The sequence below is a fragment of the Rattus rattus genome, chromosome 15 (assembly GCF_011064425.1).
Source record: "Rattus rattus isolate New Zealand chromosome 15, Rrattus_CSIRO_v1, whole genome shotgun sequence".
NCBI lineage: Eukaryota > Metazoa > Chordata > Mammalia > Rodentia > Muridae > Rattus > Rattus rattus.
This window is the reverse complement of record NC_046168.1, coordinates 72,872,872-72,896,369: the sequence shown is the minus strand read 5'-3', so window position 1 is coordinate 72,896,369 and position 23,498 is coordinate 72,872,872. Positions and strand designations below refer to the sequence as shown.

The 23,498-nt window shown below is 38.6% G+C and overlaps 1 protein-coding gene across 1 annotated transcript in view; it reads left to right on the top strand.

Moving 5' to 3' along the window:
* Nucleotides 1–23,498, top strand: part of Adamts19 (ADAM metallopeptidase with thrombospondin type 1 motif 19) — a 190,854-nt gene that overhangs the window by 79,547 nt on the left and 87,809 nt on the right. Inside the window, exons 8-10 of the mRNA XM_032886036.1 lie at nt 3,326–3,431; nt 13,007–13,147; nt 15,373–15,523. Coding sequence (XP_032741927.1) covers nt 3,326–3,431; nt 13,007–13,147; nt 15,373–15,523 — 398 coding nt within the window. The remainder of the gene's footprint in view (nt 1–3,325; nt 3,432–13,006; nt 13,148–15,372; nt 15,524–23,498) is intronic.

Here is a 23,498-nt window from a genome sequence, read left to right as displayed (position 1 = left end):
TTCGCTTTACGTTTCAAGGATTCTTTACATTAATGGTGCTTTGAAATGGGTCTGTGTTACATCTATCTTTAAAAACAGCTGTGTTAAATCCTTTGCTCTCCTAACCCCTAGACCTCATTATAATAAGAAACACATGGGCTTTTGAAAAGACCAGAAAAAGGTGGCCTTTGAAACGAAGTAACACAAGTCTTTTAAATGGCAACAGAGGTTCTAACAGTCAAGGCAAAGGCAGCTCCTTGACCTTCTGAATGAAGTGCGATGAATTTCCCATTTACCAAGTACTAGCTGAAGTTCTTGACGCTATAATCAGGAGATCATTTTCAACTTTTAAACCACAATCTGTTCGATGAGGAGTTGCAATTACCAATCAAATTTATAAAGGTGATAAGTGTGCTTATAGACTTTAAATTTCGCACTATTGAACTATGATTGAACACATGATTTGGAAAATAAGAAAGAGGCAGAAAATTCACCCATAATCTCATCACATTGTATAGTTGCTATCAATAAATTACCATATACTTAAGCAGTATACAAATTACCCATACTGCTACATATTTTTCCCCTGAAATATGTAGCAGTATGGGATTATAGAATAACTGTGATCATACCTCTGTATAAATAGATAATCATCATTTGAATATTTTATTTTATAAACATTTATATTTTATAGTATAAATGTTTTCAGAGTCTATAGAATAATATTACTCCACATAATTTTATAACAATAGTCAATGATTAACTAAAATCTTGTGATTACAGACCTCTGTACTCAAGGATTCTCAGAAATCACTTTCTGTTCTCCTGTGTTACACGCAGGAGGGACAGCAGTGCTGGCTACTAAGCTCCTTGCTCCTTGATTCTGAACCAAGTTTTCCTGCACTGTCAACTCGTCTTTCACACACGAAACCCATGTGCTTTACCGACTGGTTCATCTGGATTTTCTCCACATTTTCTATGGATACTGGTGACCTTTGCCACTTTCTTAAATTCATTCTAACCTCAGTTTTCTCATTCAGGCAACACGAGTGAATTATTTGACTTCAAATGTCTCTGCCACTTTAAAATTCCACTCTGTGGTAACACTCACCAGTATATATATTTGTAAAATCACCCACCCTCTTCCCCTGTACAGGGTTTCAATGTGTACCATTGGCTGATCTGGGACTGGCTATGTAAATCAGGCCAGGCTGCATTTCAGAGACCCCCCTGCCTCTGCTTCTGGAGTGCCAGGTTTAAAAGGCATGCACCTCCTTTTCTGGCCTGTTTTTAAAGGTCTATTGTTTAGTTTTGTCTGTATGAGGTTGGGGCCCAGGGTGGGTGGAGTATGTGCATATGACTGCCAAGTATCTGCAGAGTCCAGAAGAGGAATTTATCCCCTGGCGCAGGACCATCCCTGATCCCCTTCAAGAGCTGTGAATGTTCTTAACCATCATTGAGCTACTTCCGCAGCCCCGCTTTTACTGAGGAATCCATTTCTCCAGGTACTATGTCCTGTTCTCCATATTTCCGGGCTCCTCTTACTTCTTTGCTCACCTGAGAGTCTTACACATCTGATTTTTTTTTACATTTAACTTAATTTACAGGCCACAGGCATTCTATATTCTGCCTCCACACTTGATCAACAGAACATCTGCATAAGGAAATGCACACTACTCTGTGTGTGTCAGTCACAAAGGTGACTGTCCCCCAGCTGGGTATATCAGTGTTACTGCTGCATATGCTCTTGAACTTAGCCGAGATGGTTTTTCTCTTACACATTTCTATTAGGTGTTTCCCCTGCCCACTACTTATCTCACTTGTGTATTCCCTCAGTGATTTTTTTCTCAGCCTCTCATTCTCTCTCATGGATGCTGTCTGCCTCTCATTCGTCTGGGACACCCACATCACCTACAGCAGTGCATCCTTTTCCTCCACCATGCAAGAATTTCAGGAAGCAGTTCTCTTAAGTTAATAAAGAACCAATAAAAAATAATCCCGTAACAGTTATCATGCAACTGGGAACTTGGAGTTACTGCTATTCAAGTTAGGAGGCAAAAGAAGGAGCTCAGGGTAGACACAAATATCAATATGATATTGGACATTTTGGATACGTTGTTAAGGCTAGAAATGTACCAATTATGAGAGAGTGGCATCAGAAAAGGGCTCAGTTAAGAGGCTTCTGTGCATGCGTGAGGACCCCAGTTCAGCTCCTCATGTACAAAGCTGGAGGGGACAGAGAGCATGCTAGGGAGATACTGGAGAAGACAGAGAGGAGATGCATGGAGATAGGCAGATTCCTGAATATATTAGCTATACAGCCTAGGGAACCAGTGAACCCCAGGTTTGGTGAGAGATCCTGTCTCAAAAATAAAGGTGGAAAGCAATTGATAAAGACATATGACGTCATTCTCTGGCTATAATACTCAGGTGCATATATATATATATATATATATGTATACATATACCATACATAGACAGAAAAACTCTTAAGTCTGAACAGGATGGTCAGATGGTCAGGTGGTTTTATTTTGAGTGAAAAGATATATATATATATATATATATATATATGTATATATGTGTGTGTGTGTGTGTGTGTGTGTGTGTGTGTGTGTGTGAATCCTGTGGGAGCTATTGTAACAAACAATCAGTATACTAATGATAGTGAACTGCATTTAGCATTTTGGGAAAACAATTTGTCACAGATTAGTATTTTATTTAAATACTCTTTTAAAACAGTGTAAATTTTCTTTATTCTTCTGACATGAAAAAACAAAATACCTAATAGCTCATTTTGAACTCTGTCATAAAGAATATTTCACTGCTGTGTTCACTTTGCGCTGATGTCATATTAACCAATATTTTAATTGTAATTATTTAAATTTTATAGTCCTTACATTGCTTAAAATACTATTTCAACGAGTGCAATTTGCAAATTGTATTAACTAAAATTAACTTCAAAACTTTTACATGTAGTTTATTTCCTTTTTTTTTATATTTCTGAGTTCTCCATAACTGAAAAATAAGTAACATTGTATTCTATATATTTTATATTTGTGATTACTTGCCTCATAAGAAAAAGAAATATGATATATGACGGCTTGTACAGTATGCATTATGAGAAATTAAGTTATGAAATAATTTTATCTAAAATACAATATTTGAAAATATATTAATAGATTTACACAGATGTCTTTTCACCTAAAATTTCACTCATAAAGACTTGATTTTCCAAATTAATGTTATCTTTAAGTGGGAAAACCTCATTGCCATTCCTATATTGCTTTAGTGTAAATTCTTTTTAAAGTTGCATTCGATACATGATTAACAGTATTGATGGTTTTAGGTATCGCTTACTTGAACGGCATGTGTAGTGAGAAGAGAAAGTGTATCATCGCTGAAGACAATGGCCTGAACCTGGCCTTCACAATTGCCCATGAAATGGGTCACAAGTAAGTAAAAGCCATCACCACGCTGTTCATTTAGCACGTGGATTGATAATGTGAGTTTTGGGGATCCATGCATGCCTTTGATTATTTTATGTTTTTGGAGTCTACGTTCTTGAAATCTTAGAAGAACTTGTGGTAAGAAGTGGAAGGAAGTAATGCAGAGCACATTTTGTAACCTGTCGCCAGTCCTGACATTTGAATAAACCCAGTGTGCCGTGCCAGCCCTTATCACAATGGCGCATGGCTGATTTCACTACATGTTTCCAAATAAATATCACCTATAGGCAGGACACTACAAAGCAATGTGTGTTCTTAACGAATATTCAAGAAAAGCATACCAGATACGTAGAAATACTTCAGAATAATAGAATCTCTGTTGCTACAGTATAGACTGAGTGAACTAATTTACATGCTTCAGGTAAAGTGTCTAAAGAATTAAATGAGACATGTCAATGACAGGCAGTTAGCACCAACTTGATCCTGAGTAGTGTTTGTCCCATGTAAGCACCGTCCTCAGGCCACAGACTGGTACGTTTAGTAGGTTACACAAGAGGATGCCACCATTCCCTCTCTCCACCCTATTTTATTGAAAATAGATTTTTTTCTCCATACAATATATTTTAATTATGATTTCCCTTCCCCCCAGAAGCTATCAGATCCTCCCCATCACCCCTGTCATTCAAACCTAGACCCTTTCTTCCTCTCTCTTTAAGGAGCCAATAGGTATGTAAATAGTAAGGAAATAAAACAAGACAGAGCAAAAGCAAACAAGAAGGAATAGGACAAAATCAGGAACAGAAGAAAAATCGAACCAAAGAAAATATGCAAGAATCGCATATAGACTTAGAGAGACACATGTTCACACACACAGGAATCCCATGACAGCATAACACCAGAAACCATAACACAAAAGACATAAAAAGGGTCGGGGGAGCACCCTGCCAAGCATCGTGAGACAAAGAACCTTCTAAAAGGAATTGGGTCGGTTTCGTGTTGGTCATCTACTGCGGGCACAGGGCCTGCAAGTCTAATTCTGCCAGTGTCATTAATCCCAATGATAATCAGTGACAGAGGCAAATGAAAAATGCGTAGACATTTCTCAGTCCTTGGAGGAATAATCTTGTGACTGAGCGCTGTTACAAAGTAGTTAGAGTTATAAAGAATTTTTAATTTACCCTCTCAAGGTCATAGAATGGCACCTATTAGAGTAGGGATTTATTCATCAGCCATTGCATCCACGTCATACCCTTTCAGATGTCTACATTAGGTTAGTAGCCGTCCTTGGACCTAAGGTTTCATCCAGTAGATTGAGCATAATACTTTTGTCATTGGGTTGCTGTAAGATTAAAATTACATAAAAGCCCCTCCCCTTGTGTTTTCAGGGAGATTATTATAGTGGACAAGGTTTAGATTGGGAACAGACTTAATTCCCAATGTAAGCTTTGCAGCCCGTGAGCCACCTAGCAGTAGAAATGTCAGATTTAGTCAAGTCTCACCAAGAAGGCTAATCAATACAGAAACAGTCATTTATGTTCAGCTCAGTCTCTCATGTTTACTGTTCTTATTTATTAATCTGTCAACAAGTTAACGAATAGGAAATATGTCATGAGCAGATTGGAGAGTTGCATCAGCCGTAAAGCAGGATGAACGTGGATTGTTTGATGGGTGCAACTGGAGATTTTCAGATGAAGTGAGAGTAGCCTGATGCAGAATAGACAAATATCATATTTTCTCTCATTTGTGATCCAAAATCGTGTCCAGATACATAAAACTGCATATTTTATGACATGAACTCATAAGGGAGACTGGGAGAGGAGATTGGCAGGAAGGAAGGAGTAGAGGGTAAGGGAAGGGTTTGGGGGACGAATGTGGTCAAATCATGTGATTTACTGGAAGGGAGCTATCTTTATATGGCCAGTACTATGTACAATGACTATGCCAAAATTTTTGAATAAAGAAGTTAAGAATTGGGAAACTGTTTTCTCCCAAGATTTGTAGAGCAGGGTTTTGACAATGATAATAACTGGTGGTAGTAATAGATAAAATTTTAACCTCTAGAAATTTTCTGCTCCTAAAAATATTCACAATTTTTTAAATAGTTAGTAGCTCTTATTCCATTGAAATTAGTGACATGTTTAAGTAAATTTAGTGTTACTCTGTTGTGTTGCCTAGAATTCTCTACAGCAAGTGTGTTGTGCCTTCCTCTACACTTTGGCCAGTGTCATACATCCCTTATCTGAGTGGGTAGAGGGGACAAGAGACATGGAGTTCTTTGTTTACAGTTTCTCACTTAGAAGATACCTTCACATTTTTACTTTTCTTCTCACTGTAGGATGGTGAATACCATAATTTTACATCTGCTGATATAACAGTACATGTTCACTTGGTAAGAAGTTAAATATTTCAAAGAAAAAGTGTTAAATGACCATTTTTAAAGTGACAGCTTTAAATATGTTCTAGGCAGCAATAGTGTATAGATTTTATTAATATTCACCAAACCCGTTAGTGCTAATTACGTCTAACATATTCTGTATTTTAAGAACACAGACTAGAACACTAGAAATGTGGGCCTAAAGATCCCATATTTATTGATCAGTCCTTTGTAGATATTGAAAGGTTCGATTTTGAGTTGAAACATGAGTGAAGATTCGTGTAGGACAGCATATTAGAGAGTAATGACACACCTTAGGCTAGCGTTAACTGTTCCAGGCAAAACTGAGTTGAAGTCAATTGGCAGATGGTTTGAATAACGTTGTAAAGAATAGGTTTTAGCTAGTGTATCATTAGTTCTTACAACTTTGAGTAAATAAGAATCATCCAGAAAATGTACTAAAGTGCAGTCTCTTACACCCTACAGATCAGTATTCTCTTTCAGTTGATGCTAGTAAGGCCAGGGAATATGCAGTCTAACTGACCTCATGTCTATCTACCCTGTTCATCACATTTTCAGGATTTATTCTTGTTGAGAGAAATGAAAGGACATTACTTTGGAGGCTGGACTCTTCTTGGTGGTCCATAGGTGGATAGGATCAGCAACTGTCATCATGGATGGCAGCAGAGGCATCTGAGGGGAGACAGGAAGGAGAATTTTACCACAGAACATTCGTAGGATGTGAGCTAAGCGAATTTTACCTCAGAACACTCTTAGGATATGGGCTAAGAAAGCAGGGCTGTCCCAACCGCAGTAGATAATCAATGTACGGATGGTAGAGCCTTCATTATATTTGGGATGCCATCTCCTATAATAATACTAAGGCATAGTAGTTTGAGCTCGTCAAATCGTACACCACCAGTAAGGAGGCTCACCACAGTGTCGGGGAAGTCAAAAGACACCTCTTGTGCATGCATTTTCTTTCTCTTTTTAAACATTTTTTTAAACATCTTTTTTTACATCTGGACCTGAGATGGGACCCATGCCTTCATGTGGGCCAGGAAATCATTTTAGCACATATCTGATATGTTGCCTTGTCTTAACATGGGTCTTAGAAATGCAAATAGAAACAATTGTTTTATGAGGGTTTTTTTTTGCAAACTAAATGAGTTAAATGATTAAAAATACAATGAACTAATAGATACAAATTATTTTGTAATTCCTAATATCTAACCATTTTTCCATGAGGACACAACAGTGCAGTTACATCGGTCAGATATACTTACATATTCAATGGAATCAAATGACTTCTTACCGCAACCAAGTTACTTCCAGTTGGACATAGATATCTCTTGTTTCTTCTTTTATTAATTTTTACCTATAATATACAGCTTCTAGCAAAATATATTATATCATGAAAAATATTGACACAGTCACCAGAAGAACCTCTTATAAATTTAGTTTTTGAGAATTTCATACATAAAAATTGAATTGGCATTGTTTTCCCTCTTTCCCCCTCTGAACCTTCCCAGAACTGACCTGAAAAAACTATTTTATTTTACAGTCAACAGCACTGCTCTAACCATGCTCTTTTGTTAAAGAACAACAATTCTTCTTTAATTGTTATTGTTATGATGAGTGCACTTAGTGCTACTCATATGCAGTTACTGATTTTCTGTAGCTCTTCATCTAAGGCCTTGACATACTTTTCCCACCCAAATTGCCATTTCAGCTGGTGCTTTTATGAGAATCTTTTTCAGGCAGCAATCTTCATGAGGTTTGATGGGTACAGAGTCCTTGTCAAGTCTAGAAGATATTATCTCACAGCAGCTCTCCTGGTCCTTGGCTCTTATCTCCCTGCCCCTTTTCCATGCTGTTCTCTGAGCTGTAGGTGTAGAGATTACATTGTAGGTATACCAGTTGACCCTAAGTACCACCATGCCACTTTTGTGGTTTTTGCCTGTAGTAGTCTCCATATACTGCAAAAGAAGTTTTTATGATAAAAGATGAAAGCTATATTCATCTATGTCTGTGAGTGTCAGGAGTTTTATTGGTTTTGAAAGTAATAGTAATAGCAGGTTCTCCTGTAGGGCCTGTGAGCTCTCCCACTATGAGTAGTTGGTTCGGTTTCCCGCACCAGACATGAACCCTTCTATTCATGTCCCTTAAGTTTAATCATGCAATTGTTTGTCACCTCTAAGGTATAAATGCCACTATTGCACTCTTGGGTATGTCTTACATGCCGGTCATTATTATATTATCAGGCCTTACAGCTGAGTAAGACTCTTACTGCTTTTTTCCCTTGGCATTTGGAATAATGCCTTTTGCTAGTGAGAGTTAATTCTTCTGGAGGAGACTTCTAGGTCCACTTCTGTTCTGTTCCTTCAAGTCTATTGTGTCTTCTGCAATAAGGTCTACCTTCAAGATCTGGGAAGCAACTGGGTACAATTGCAGAGCAGAAACTGACCTGGTAGACTGTGTTATTTTACAGTCTACAGCACTGCTCTAACCAATAACTGGAAGGGAGGTTTCCATGCCCAGTTGTAGATATTCCATAGCTTTGTGAGGAAGCATTATTATTCTAGAGGGCATAACTCATATATATATATATATATTATAAATATATTATATATATTTAAGAGAGATTAAAAATAACATATCTCCCTATTGCTTTTTAAAAAATCTTTACTGCTATTTATCTCTCCTTTATCCTTCCCACCTCCTCAGTTAGAGAAAAACTCTTTTCTTCCTAAAATATTACTGTTTACAAATCAAAGCCTTTCCAAATTACTCCCAAAATGGGAGTGAATGCATTTGTTCTCCAACTCTTCCAACATCAAAAGGGACCATCTTCAAGATCCAAACCAGTCTCCAGCTTTCCGCAGGATATCACAAAAACTTCCTGGCAAGGACTTTTAAACAAGTTGAGAAGTTTTATAAGATAAAAATATTTTTTCAGTTGACTTGACAACCATGTACAATGTTAGTGGAGAGGTTTATTTGCCCAAGGCTTTTTTGTCGAAATGAATTTAAACTGAGATTATTAAAATGTAGTTCAGTTGCACAGCATGAGGAGAGGTGTTACTGTGTTTTACTTGAAACAGTTTTCCATGCGATGTACATTATGTGATACTATGTGGTTACGGAGCTGTATGTAGAGAGAAGTGTTTCTGCTAAATGGGAGGCATTTTAAAAAAGATCATCAGAACAAAAATCATCTGTTTAAATGGAGTTTGGTCCAGGAAGAGAAGCCTTGGAGTAAGGTGATTTAGAGGTCTGATTGAGCATTGAACTAAGTGGACATACATCTAAGTCACAGATCTCTCCTTGACCTCAGAGCTGTCCTCATCTGTAAAACTGGAACTATTCTAACAGGAACATTATGCAGCTATTACGATGATTAAATGATATCATTCTAATGACTAATGTGTTCACCAGCACAGATAAAATCCAGTTGTTTAAAAGTGGTGGAATCAGGACTTAGCAACGTTTCCCGGTGACTCCAGATGTGCCTCAAAATATACACATCTCAGTTTATTGGTAACTTTCCCTGGTGGGAATCAAACATCTTCAGGAAATACTAATAAGTAATAATTCCATCGTCAACTCTCTCCATGGCTAAAGCTAAGGTCTAACATCACAACCAGAAGGAATCTGGTCATCAGTGTTAAGAACCTGCTCTGTTGTTCAACTGGAAAACTCGTATCAGTTCTTTGGAATTGGACAAATCGTTGAGTCTTGGAAGTTAAGTCTCCCAAATGGATACACCACTTAAGTTTTATTACTGCACTTGTGAAATGCCAATGTTTGTGCATTATTCTGAAGACCTCCTATCTAGGATAGAAGAATTGATCATATTCCATATAGTCAGTTGAAGGGCTGGTCACTAAATGGTAGGTGGGGGGGCGGCCCATGAGTATGCTATATCCAGAATCCACCAGGGCAGGATGCACTGATATTGTACAGGCCTGCATCAGAAGTCAGACATTACTGACATTACTGGCACAGTAAAACATCTTGGTTATTCTCTGAGATTGTGCCAAGCCCATAGGTGCTTGTTTTTTTTTTTTCCTTAATTTTTACTTAAATAACTCCTCTCAGATCCTCCCCACCACCCCACCCACTCAACTTGTTTAAATTCGATAACCAAGCAAAGTGGTTCTGGCTCTGAAAATTCTCCTAATGAGCCTTAAGCTCACACTTGCAACAAATAAAGCAAGCACAGAAAATCACCTTTGTCTCTGTGTATACTTTGTCAGAAGAAAATAGTGCAATAAAAATTTCTCTTACTACCCCATGGGTCACTATATAAACAATGTACATAATCCCCCTGCAATCTTCATAGAAAAGCGTAGGGAGGAGGTGTCTTTCATGTTTACAGTTTCTTTGCTCCTAGTTTTTGATTTGTTCTCTTTCTGTAAATAGGGTAAGATAGAGAAAAGTCACTCCAATGCCCAGATGACGTCCTTCAGTGAGACTGTTTCATATACATCCTATATAATCTCTTACTTTTCTTATGATTATCAAACTTTGAAAGTATTTCTCTTACTATTTTAAGTCAACCATGCTATTACTATGTGATAATGCAGAACCAATTCAAAGACAATCATGAAAACTGGAAATATTATTCACTAGTGAGTGATTTCTTGTTCTCTTGTTAAATAGTTTAATTGTGATCACCCAGAACAAATTTGATAAAAATTCTAACAGTATTTTAAGCTATAGTAAGTTTTCATTATGAAACCTTATTAGGGATCTAGAACAAAGCCAGAGGAAATAGAACATTACACTCTCGTGCCATTGTTTGAAACTTTGCATGTATTAGACAATCCTTTCTCTTCTCAATATTATCCTTTTTTATGAGTCATTACTGAAATCCTGAATTTGAGAATTAATTATTAAAAGAATTTTGTCTTAGAAAGAAGAGATTCTCCTTGAGCTGTAGAGTGTGACTTCTAGGTGCCAGACATTTATGAATCTAAAAGTTCCTTGTGCTCAAGAATTTTGAAAATAAGAATTGAAAAATATGTAATAAAAACAGAAAGCACAAAAAATTAGTCATCACAAAATCCTATGGTAAGATAAGGTCATGTGCAAGTAGACAAGGAAGAAGCTAGTCCAAGTCTTTCAGAAATCAGCTGCAGAAACCTTGAATCTTCAGTAGAATCTGGTTGGGCACAAAGCCTGAAGACACCTTGGGGGTGGAGGGGACAGGGTGGAATGTACAGGGCCCAGTGTGTGATGGCTGGCTGCAGCCTTGTAAAGCGCACACCAGCTCATTCTTTCTTTCCAACTGTAGGCAAGGCTTCACCAGCCAAATATGCAATTACTCCTAAACCGCCTTACAAGGTGGTAAAACCCTGATGTCCATCTCAACAGGGATGGTCATGTTCACTACTGGTCCCCCCCCAACCCCCGGCATGGAGAGGTTTTAATGGGAGAACGAGACAAGGGGAAAGAGAGAGAGAGAGAGAGAGAGAGAGAGAGAGAGAGAGAGAGAGAGAGAGAGAGAGAGAGAGAGAAAGAGAGAAAAGAGCATTCACTACTGTTTCTTGTTCAGTGATTTCTCACTGCAAAGACTGCCATGCCTTCTCATGCTTTTAGGAGTGAGACATATGTGGCACATAGTGAGTATAGACACTTCCTCTCTCCATGTTCTCAGGGGTGAGGCCTGTGGAGTACATAATTACTGTGGACATTTCCTTCTGCATATGATTAGGGGAGAGGGTGAGGATCGATAATAAATTTTGATGCTGACTGCCCATCCCCATGCTCTTAGCAGTAAAGCTTGTGGAGTGTGTTGTTACCATGATCGCGGGGATAAGAACTGTGGAACAGATACTAACTGTGGGAAGTCCTTCCTGTTCTTAGGAGTTAATCCTGCGGGGCAGAGTTACTGTGGAAGTTTTCCGTTCCCGTGCACTCGTGGAGAGTCTTGTGAAGCACACCCTTTATTGCTGTCACTGTTCTCTCTCTCTCTTTATCTCTGTCTCTCTCTTTCTCTCTCTTCCTTTACCACATCCGTCTTCTCTTCTTTTGTCGTTCATTTGTTTTGTGGTTGCTTTGTTTATTATTAGGGGAGGTTCCCGTAAGAAGCATTCAGTGTCTTCTTTACTAAAATATATGACAGTAAGACACAAACGATGCATAGGAAGTGCTAAACAATAGTGCATTACGAGAAAGTAAGAAACATAGCTGAGAAATCCCAAGGTATTTGTAAGAAATGAAATGGCAAAAGATGAAGGGCTGGGGTCTCCATTGGGTCGTCTGGAAACTGCCATAGCAGGAGATAAGAAGAGAGATAAGTGCTAAAGTTAGCTTTTATTTTAAAGTTGAAGCCAAGGTAAGAGGCGTGCCGGTGAAACATACTGGTATAAGGGCCAGGAAGAATGTCATACAAAGTGTCTCCATTGTCTAGTAAGAGTGTTTTATGATCTCGTTTAGGTAGTAATGGATATCGAATGGAGATAACAGTTGGGAGAAGTATTTAGGGAACTATACTGGGCAGACGCATTTCACACACAGCGATCTTTGGGATCAGGAGGTACAAGTGTGGCTGTGGTGATATTTGGAATACAGTAGCTACCTAAATCAGAAGAAAGCACCAGAGGAAAAAGAGTAGAAGTCTAAATGGAAGATTTGAAGAGGAAACACTTCAGTAAGGTTCTATTGAAGATGGTTCTAAATCATTTACCTAGAGTCAAGCCAAATTTAAAGGATCGTTACTTAAATGAACAGACTTATGATTTAGCAGAAAAAGATAACAGTGGCCAAGCAGTTTTCCAAGAGGTATTTTTGTTACTGGAGATGTGTGGGAGAAGATGGAGTTGTGAAGCAAATGAGGAAAATGGTCCAAGATTAATAGTAATTCAGTTTAGTTTGAGAATCCAATGAGATCGAATAAAAATTGGATATTTTTATTCATGTAAATACAATGAGAAATGTGTACAGATCAATTCCTTATATTACATAAGTGTGTATTTTGCAGATATGTTTGGGAAAACGTTCTTAATCAAATTACATTTTTTATTTTAAACTTGTATGATAAAGTTTTAAAGTTTTCAAATTGAAATACAGTCTTATTTTTGAACTAATTTCTTCAAAACTAAATTTTCCATTACATGTTTTGACTAATACTAATGTAGTAATAAAAGAGATAATTTATTTAATGGTATTTTCTTTTTCTTTCAATCGTGTTTGAAATCAGCATGGGCATCAACCATGACAATGACCACCCATCCTGTGCTGATGGTCTTCATATCATGTCGGGTGAATGGATCAAAGGACAAAATCTTGGTGACGTTTCATGGTCCAGGTGCAGCAAGGAAGATTTGGAAAGATTTCTCAGGTACTAGGGTCGCAATTATTTTTTTTCTCCATTGTGAACATTTATGTGCTCCAGCTGACTCTGTTAACCAGTAGAAGCAACGTGACGAAGCAGAACAGCCACCGCTGTAGAAAGAGAGCGGCTGATTCTGATCCTCTTTCGTTGGCTTACAGTATGAGCTAGAGCACATAGGTTAACTCATCTGCTCTTTGGTTCTCATATTTCTCAGACTAAGGATGGACAGGATGATTTGAAAGTCAGAAAACTGCTAGAGTCGTGAAAAAAATCTGTTCCTGAATGTCACCGGGTGTCACTGAATGTAGTTGCCTCTTCAGTGTTCCTTAGTAGAAACAGACTCATTGTGTATCCCATAATATACCTGTTAGCACATGGAATGCCTTAACCAGTGGTTCTCAGCATTCCTACTGCTTCGACGCTTTTATACAGTTCCTCATTGTTGAGATGACCCGCCAACCATAAGATTATTTTGTTGCTACTTCACAACTGTAATTTTGCTACTCTTAGTGAATCATAGGGTAACTATCATCAGTTATGCAGGGTCTCTGATGTGTAATCCCTGAGGGGGTCATGTCCCACATGTTGAGAACTGCTGCCTTAAACGAACCCCTATTTTCATTTATGCTACTTCTAGACTGAATACTTTTTCACTCGAGCAGTTCTAGGTTTTGTGGCCTACAGGACACCTTAGTCTTCTATCTGTCTTAGTCTACACATATATCAACAGTAACAGCATCTAACTTGCCAGAGAGAGAAATGGGAAATACTGTTGTTGTTTCTGTTTTTGTTGTAAATTACTTGTACTTTGTTTATGTTTTTGACAAAGGATCAGGTGAAAGACTATGTGGCATGTGAAACAGGAAGTTTAAGCACTCCATAAATCTAAAAACAGAAATCCATGAATGCCTAGCCAGTTAATTCACCACAAAGATGAACTTTTTTATCCATATTTTTAAATAGGTGACCCTATTTTATGCAGTAGATATTAAAGTATGGTTAAATATAATGTTTATTTAGGGTTGGCCATATGTGTATAGGTGTGGTCATCCAGTGAATCATGAGAAACCTATCAGTGGCCATGTCCCCAAAGGAAAAGAACTCTCCCTCTCTCTTTAGCCATTAGTAGTTAACAGTTTCTCTGGTAGTGGGGCCCTTGGAAAACGCCTCCTCTGTCCATGCTAGAATTATGATTGGCTTGATCTTGTATAAATCTTAGCCAGGTAACCCTTCCAGGTGTGAGTGGTTGCTTAAACATCCATGCCCAGAACTCAGCAGTTCGCAGCTCTCGACTGATTGCTGGCTCTTATCTCCTTTTCTCTGAGGCTGCTCAAAGCTTGGGTCACGTGAGGTTGATAAGTTGTTACAGAAAGACTTACAGCTGAGGACTCAGAGGTATTTAAATCTGGCCCTTGGACTCTGCTTTAACTGCTTCTCTAGGGAATCAGGGGCATTTGGAAGAAGATAGTGATGGATCGATACGATCAATGTGCACTCTATGAAGGTACAAACCTTTCAAAGGATTAAAAGCTTTATTTAAAACATATGATGTTTATTGTATAACTGCATCTTTGTTCCAAACTTGGTCCAATGGACTCTGTACCTGCTGTTTGTCACGACAGCTCAAGATGTCGTGCAAAGCATTAATAACTCAGAAATTCTAGGAGCAATCACATGGCTGGCATCTCCTAGCTTGTTCAGGAAGAGCATGCAGGATGTGTGTGCTGTCTTTGCACACCAAGACCACGATCAAATTAAATGTCGCATCAAACACGGAAGCTATACCACAATGTCAAGTACAGATACGTCCTGAATATTACTATTTGCTTAGAAAATTATTTATTTAAATCCCCATGTAAGGCAGATATCATATGATGTTTTCGGACAAGTTACTCTTGAGTCTGAACTAATTAATAAATCTTACAAATGCATAAAGTCGTGCTAACCTTACAACGGATGTAGAGCAGCTGAGCTGATTCCTATGGACAGTGTTTACACTCAAAATATCCTGTTTACTTGAATAGTATTGTCATTAGGATTATGTTAGCTGGTTATGAATAAAGCATTCTCATATACAGAATCCATTTTAAAGCTCTCAACGGCAAGCTACTAAGCATTTTATTAAATAATAAATTTTAATTTTATTATGAAACTGTTTCTTTCATACTAAGTAACCATAATGACTGCATTCAACTCAAATTAAATAAAATGTTGTATCTGCATGTGAACAGGTCAAAGGCCAGTAGCTGTTTATTGCATACAGATCCACAGAGTCTCAGTTCGGTGCTGGTTCCCTCAAAACTGCCAGGGATGGCGTACACTGCAGACGAACAGTGCCAGATCCTCTTTGGGCCTTTGGCTTCTTTTTGTCAAGAGATGCAGGTAAGGGCCACAGGCAGCCATCTTTGATCTCCCACATTCTGTGTTTAGAATAACTCATTGGTGGAGGAGATGACCTTATTTTAGTATGTGTTGATCCAAATCATGGCAAACCTCAAGGAAATGTTTGAGAAGAAAATATTTGGGCAATTCAGCCCAATTCCACAACCTTCCTGAGGGCCATGTGATCCTCACCTCCCTTCCTGTCCTGATTCTGACCCACCTTATTTCAAGCAGGGACCCTAGACTTGTACACTAACCCCATAACCTCTGCTGTTTTCTTTACACTTTGGAAGCAAAAAAAATAAGACATGAGTATTTTAAAAATGTCAAGAAGAAAAAAGGACTAAGTCAGATAAGAGGGACTCAGAAATTTCTAATTAAAAAAAAAACCACACTCAAGTCAGGCAAGTATTTACGTTAAACTAGAATAACTCTTCTATTTTAAATTTTAAATATTTATTATAATAGCTTATAATTGTTATATGGGCAAAATGTAATAAGATGATACATTATGTGGCTATAGATTGCTAGAAGAGCCATCCATCCTTAAACAAAAAGTGTTAAAAATTGTTTCTTATAAAAACAAAGTGTTGGGAGGGCGTGTTTAAACTAGTTGGTCACGTCCACAGTAGAAATGTATTCTACCTTTCATTTTCCATTTGCTTAGTTCATATCCTGATTTGTCACAAACTCACTTTGATTGCTATAGTTTTTTTTTAAATCTCTGAATGTCTAATTACTTAGGAGTTTCTTTTTAAAAAACAAAAATCTGTTTCTCAGTATTGTAAGATAGTGGCCTCTTTTACACTACACATTGCTCAAATAAATTGCTTAAATTTTTAAGTATCCAGAAAATTTCCACGTTTTCTTTTCAAATTTTACACACACACACACACACACACACACACACACACACACACACTTTACCCTGCTATACTTTTAGCTTCTACTGTGATACTGCTCCTTGTTGAAATGTCTGCTCTAACCCAGGGCTAGGCTAGGATCACATGCTCTTAATTAAGGAACCAAAGAGTGCAGGACTCGTCACAGGGTAGCTTCTGTTGTAACTCCAGTCTGCTGTGCTAGTTAACTAACCACAAATAGCATATAAGGGAGTGGCCACGGGAGTCCTATAGTAAAGCTCTATTGGCAGAAAGACTTGGCCAGTCCCCAGTGGTTTACTAAACTCAGCGTTAGAGTCCAAAATGTAAGCACGGAATTTTTCCAGTCTACATAAATTTAAGGTTATCCCTGTCACTTGGATAATAGAAACACGTAACATGTAGCCACATACGTGCACTCTGCTCTATGCTGTAGTCAGCATCTATGCAAATCTGCGCACATTGTGAACCACGAAACAGTGTTAGGGAGTCTCCTTACACATGTGCATGCAGTTTAAATGGTGATTAAACTGCTTTTGTTCATCCAGAAATTCACCCTTCTCACTCTACTATGTTGTATATGGTTTCGTGTCTCCTGCTAACTTCTATCTGGATTTTGCTCACGGTAAATCTCCCTTCATCTGAAAATGCCTGTTCATATAGAACTGTATTTCTCCTGCACAGAGCCTGTGCCTGGCATTTGCTTTCTCCCCATCCCAAAGATGTTTCCTTCCCTTCCGTGCTTGTGCTTCTCACGTATTCCTGTCTCTTGTGGCGTTTGGTAGGAAGTGAGTGCTCATCATTTCTCTGAACACATCTCTGTCCCCCCTCTTCTGTCTTCTCTCTTCCTAATGCCCCTATTCAGCCTGTGGAGACGAGGGTGGCCTCACGTGTCTCCTTAGCATTTTCTCTGCTTTTCAAAATTCTCATTCATAAATTCAGATTCAACGATCCCACTTCATTTATTTTCAGGTTTGCTGAGTGTTTTCCACATAACTCTTATGTGATTTATTTACCTCACATTATATACATATTTTTTTTTCAGTGAAAAGTGGGTCTTTATTGAGTCCCCCTTTGTCTCTATTTTTCAGTGAAAAAGTGGATCTCCACTGGGACCCCTTTGTCTCTTCCTAGAACCTGTCGCACAGACATTTCTTGGACCTCACTGATTATGTCTCTGAAGCCAGTTTAAAGTGCAGCTATTTCTCATGTCAGGTTTCAGTGGTTCTCTTTTTCTTTGGAAAGTGTCGTATTTTATGAGCTCTTCACAGATGACTAATATCTAATCGTGGAGTCGAAATCGATCTTACATTTTAAAGCAAGGGTAAGCACTCGTGTGCCCTGGAGAGTTAGCTGCTGGAATTATAAGTTAAAATCTTATAGGGACATGGTCATGCATATTTGTTTACATATGCTCTATGGCTGTGATCGGATTACAATGATAGCATTAAACATAGGCCCTATAACCCCAAGGCATGAAATACATGATATTTGGTACATTTTAGAAAAAAAAGCACGCTGGCCCTGTTGTCCAGATTAGATTTTCTTATCTTCCACAAAAGAATATGATGTTTGGTATTGGTTCCCCTCCCCCCTTTATTACTTTTCTTTTTTCCTCACAGTTAATTAAGTTAATTAGATTTGAACCAGAAGTCTTGCATGTCTACTGTGAGTCAGATTTCCTCCTCCTTAAGTGGCATTTGTAATGTGGTCTGTGTATCCCTTAAGCCCAGTATCAGTAACAGATTCTTTCAGTCCCCTTCCCTCTGGTTTAGATCCTTAGTGGCAGCAGCTTTGACCCCCCAGCTTCTGCATCTAAAGTGACGTATGCTTCACTGTCCTTCCATGCCAGGCTATGACCTAGATCAACTCCACGGTCAAAACTGTAAAGGGAGCTGACTTGTCCTGTGATGTGCTTCTCAGCTTCTTGTTTTCTCCCAGAGAGCCCTGGGAACTTGCATTCTGGAAACATAATGCATCATTCACGGGGGAGGGGAAGAACCTCTTATTTATTTATTTTTAATTCTAACTCCAAACCTTCTCTCTTGCAAATATAAATATTTGACTCTTCTTATTCTTCCCATCTTCTTCTTTTCTCAAGGCTTCATTAATTAAATTCTGATGATTATATCAATTTCTTCTTACTCGTTGACTTTTTTCCCCCATCTATGAGATCTGCTGAACAGTCCTTTGCAGGTTACCACTTGATCAAGTGGATGTGTACGCCCTGCATTTTCCTTCCAAAATTTCTTATCCATCTGTCCCTAGCAATGCTGAAACACGAAAAGAGTAGAAACAGTGAAGGAGAAGATGGCAAACTGACTCCACTGACAGGGGTACCGCTGTCTCAAATAGGAAGTTTTTCCCAGATGCACGTGACCTCGATTCTTAGTGATGCTCACCATTAGCCGAAGCTTTGCAGTTGAAGACGAGGCATCTATTAAACGCTACCCTCTGCTGTCTGCTTGGTTAGGTTTTCACTCATTTTGTCGGACTTTCTACATGGCATAGCTTCTCAGTCCTCAGCTAGGATATCACATTCCATTTTCCTATGAAAGGAACGTCACATAGACGTGTCCTTTGTACGCTTTATTATTTTAGTTAATTAATTTATTTGAGTTTCTGATTTTATTCTTTTCTTTCTTTTATTCCTTAATCTTTTTTTATGGTCCAGACCTTTTCCCCTTCTTGGTCTACCCTCCAACTGACCACATCCTCCTGACCCCCGTCTCCAAGAGAATGTCTCTCCTTCCCACCCCACCAGACCCCCAATTATGGGAGGCCCCAAGACTCTCCCAGGTTAGGTGCATCTTCTCTGACTGAGTCCAGACCTCTCTGTCCTCTGCTGTGTATGTGTTGGGAGCCCCATATCAGCTGGTGTATGCAGCTGGTTGGTGGCTCAGTGTCTGAGAGATCCTGGGGGTCCAGGTTAGTTGAGACTGCTGGTCTTCCTATGGATTGGCCTTCCTCCTCAGTTTCTTCCAGCTTTTCCCTAGTTCAATCATAGGGGTCAGCAGCTCTGTCCATTGGTTGGGTGTAAATATCTGCATCAGACTCTTTCAGCTGCTTGCTGGGCCTCTTGGAGGGCAGTCATGGTAGGTTTTGTAAGCACACATAGCATCAGTGGTGGTGTCAGGCCTTGGGACCTCTCCTTGAGCTGGATCTCAATTTGGGTCAGGCACTGGACCTCCTTTTCCTCAGGCTCTTCTCCGTTTTTGTTCCTGAGGTTCTTTCATACAGGAACAATTCTGGGACATAATTTTTGACTGTGAGATGGCAACCGCATCCTTCTACTTGATGCCCTGTGTTTTCACTATAGGTGGACTCTACAAGTTCCCCCTCCGCACTCTAGGGCATTTCATCTAAGGCCCCTCCCTTTGAGTCTAGAGAGTCTCTCACCTCCCACATCTCTGGTACACTCTAGAGGGTCCCAGCCCCATACCTCCCTGGGTTGCCTGTTTCCCTTTGTACACTTATTTACTTATTTATTTGTTTGTAAAAAGATTTGTGTTTGGTTGAATAGGATTTAAAGGAACCTTAGCTTAGTTCAGTAATTTATATTGACAGGGTTTTTGTTTGTTTGTTTGTTTGTTTGTTTTGGGGAATATGTGTTTATATGTTGTTTTTGCTTGACTATAGAAACTATTCATGCCCTTACATTGACTCAGAGTGTTTTCTTTGCTGTATTCTGTTTCTCGAAAGAAAACCATCACTTGGGTTCATTTGGGTTTTTATTGAAGAAGGCATTTCACAAATTTCAATATGCTGAGATTTTTAACAAAGCAGTGTGTTGGCCAGCACAAAGGCTCGGCTGGTGAAGGAGCTTGCAGCCAAGTTCAGCATGCTAAGTTCAATCCCTGGTACCCACCTTTGGAAGGCGAGACCCAGCTCCCACATGTATGCTGGCCTCCTGCCTCTCACAAATAAATGAAGAATGTTTTTTAATGAAATAAAAAATAAATTATAGAAATGTTAACATGTTTTATGTGAATATATGGAAGATTGTAAAGTAATTCCTAGGCCTGGTTACATTATTCAATTCCCTAATATTATGCTTAGAAAAAAAAAAACCCTTGATCATTGTGCATTAAATTTTTTTATTCATTGCTCTATTCAGTATGTATTTAAATATAAACTTAAAATACAGCAATCACTTGTTCATAAACTTCCAGTCTAATGTAGACATCCATCCTATGATGTGTTTAGAAGTGTGGCCTCTCACTTTTCCTTGTAGAGGGTTTGTGTGAGCTAAGAGACCAGGTTCATAAAATGTGGACCAGAAATGTTTTTCATAAGAAGGGCGACCAATCAATCTTACCTCTGCTGGTGCTAGTGTACTAACACACTCTGTGACGGAAAAGATTTTTTTAAACACAATTTCACAAATAGGTGTATTTATAATAATAAGTGGAGATCCTGAGGTTGTGTTTTAGAGGAAAACCCATTTAAAAGCAAGTTGTTACCTGAGTAAGGATGAATTACTACTTAGATGTATATGACTTCAGATCATTTATTTTAACAAAAATATTGGAAAGATTTTAGTGGAACCATTTGCTACAAAGAAAAATTTACGATATTTATACATAGAGAGCTAACTTCCCATTCACATGTATAACACAGTGTATGTGTGTACACCTATGAAAAGCCTATTTAAAATAAATATCTCAAATCACAGTATGTGTTTGAAAAGGACATTTTGTCATTCTAAAAGATTAAACCCTGAATATTGCTGGGTTGTGTATTGGTGATTAGATGGTCCACGAATACTGTTTGGGGTATTAAAATTCTTTTAACTGAAAAACTAAGAGATCTTCCACAACCAAGTCTAAAGTTTTGATTGGTGGCTGTGTAACCTAGAGAATACTTTGTTATAATGTTCTATCCTACCCTACCCTACCCTACCCTACCCTACCCTACCCTACCCTACCCTACCCTCCTCCTTAGAAAAAGGCAAAGTGTGACACAGCCCTAACTTCATCCACCGGACACATTCCACTTCCAGAGGTTAAAGCCGGCTGTACCAATTCTTCACTTGCTCTGGAGAGGTCAGCCTGAAGTGAACTGGCATTCTTCAGAAGATGGAGACTATAGGTGACTTAACATAGAACTCTAGACCAGTGGAACACAGAGTATCTGAGAGATCTCGTCTGTGTCATTTATTACACCCGGTTATGCTTATCTTGAAAAGCTGCTAGCTTTGCCCTGTATGTTCTCAGTGCTCCCAGTGGGAATGGATTAGAACACTGCTGTTTTGAAGAGCTAAGTGCTAATGGCTGAAGGTCAGAATTTGGACCACCAACAGTGGTCAGCGCTGCGGTGAGCCTGTAGAAGATGTGCCCTCTGTTAACTGAAGAATCTAAGTAAATTTCTTTTTATTTGAACACAAATGAACTTCCTTGAGTGGAGGTAAAGCCGTCCTTTGGTGGGAATACAGCATTTGACTGTTTAATTACAATGGAAAAATACATCTTAAGAAGAATGTGAGAGGGTAAAATGTTTAGGAACCAGAATTATAAAGCCTGAGATTTGTATAAATGAATCTATAAACAGCACTTGGGGGTTTTCCGGAACCTAAGGCATCACAAGCAGCAAGATTATTCAGAGTCTTAAAGCAGTTTCCTAGATGAATTTTTGGGACAGATCTACACAAGGGCTGGGATAAACCATATTCGAAATAAATGAAGATATATTTGCACAAAATATTTTGTTGTGAGGATATTTTTTGACAGAAGAAGAAGGAATAAACAAATTTGACCTTTCTCCCAGTATACTAGAAGTTTAGAAAATTACAGAGAGTTCATAAGTTTAAATCCTAAACACAGCAAAATAACAGTTTAGGAGTTCTGAAGAGTTAGCATTAGATTCATAATGACTTTGTTTGAAGTATTAGCTTAGATATGTCTGCCAGTATATTTAGTAATTCCAATTATATGTTATGCTCAATCTGGGGTCATTCAGTCTGTACACAATCTTCTGAGTAAGCCCCTGGAAATAACTTTTTACTTATCAGCCGTGTATGCATGAGTACCTCTTTTCCTATTTACGTGAAATCTTTAGTCCTATCTGGGTCTTTCCCAATTCCTTTGGAATAAAAGCTACATATATTTATTACATGTGCACAGGCAGTATACAGTGTTAATTACCCTCTTCCTCTGTTTCTTCACTCTCGTTCCTCAGCAGCCTTTTCCATTCATAATCTTCCAATTGAATTGTGAAGACTTTTCTGTGTCTGTGATTATTGTACTGAATTGACATTTACAAGGAGGTTGCTTTGAATTTATTGTAGATTGCTTAAAACAGCCATTTTCCCAGCAGTCATCCCGCCAATCCATGTGCAGAAAGAGGTGTTTCCACATTACTGATATTTTATTAGGGACTTCCAGATTGGGAGTAGGAAAGTAGAAAGCTGGGAGGGAAGAGAGTGAGTTCACACTCAACATGGCTATGCACCAGAGGGAAGTTCTGTGTGTCTTTGTGAAGAGCGACCTATGTATTCTTAGTGAATTGATCACGAGCCACCCAACACAGAGGGCCTCAAATCTATAAAAGAAAATTAGGGTAAGGTGAGAGAAAGGGAGAACAGGGCGGCATCTGGGATACAGCTGGAGGGAGGTCCATGGAAAGAAGACTTGAAATCCTACTCTTTAGTAGAAAACAAAATGAATGAATGAATGAATGAATGTGGCTAAGTGCTAATCCCACAGGTTTCACATTAGAAAGATAAGAGGTGATCTCTCTCCCTCAGTTTCTTCAGTCTTTTAATGTTTTCCTGGCCTTCCCCTGAGACTCTTCCTATTCCCTCCATTTTCTAAGAATTATTTTATTCGCACCTTGTCTAGCTACATACCATTACTTTTAACTTCTCACTGGAAGTTTTACTTTCCAAAGTTCTGATATGTATTCATATATCAGTAAAAATTGACTGATAATGGTTGACAGATATTTCTATAGAATTATGTATGGGTCAAGACTGTGTGCATTAATTGTGAGGTCTAAGCATAAAGAAAGGTATGTGCATGAAAAGGTGTTAAGAAAGGGGTGCTGAGGGCTGGAGAGATGGCTCAGTGGTTAAGAGCACCGATTGCTCTTCCAGA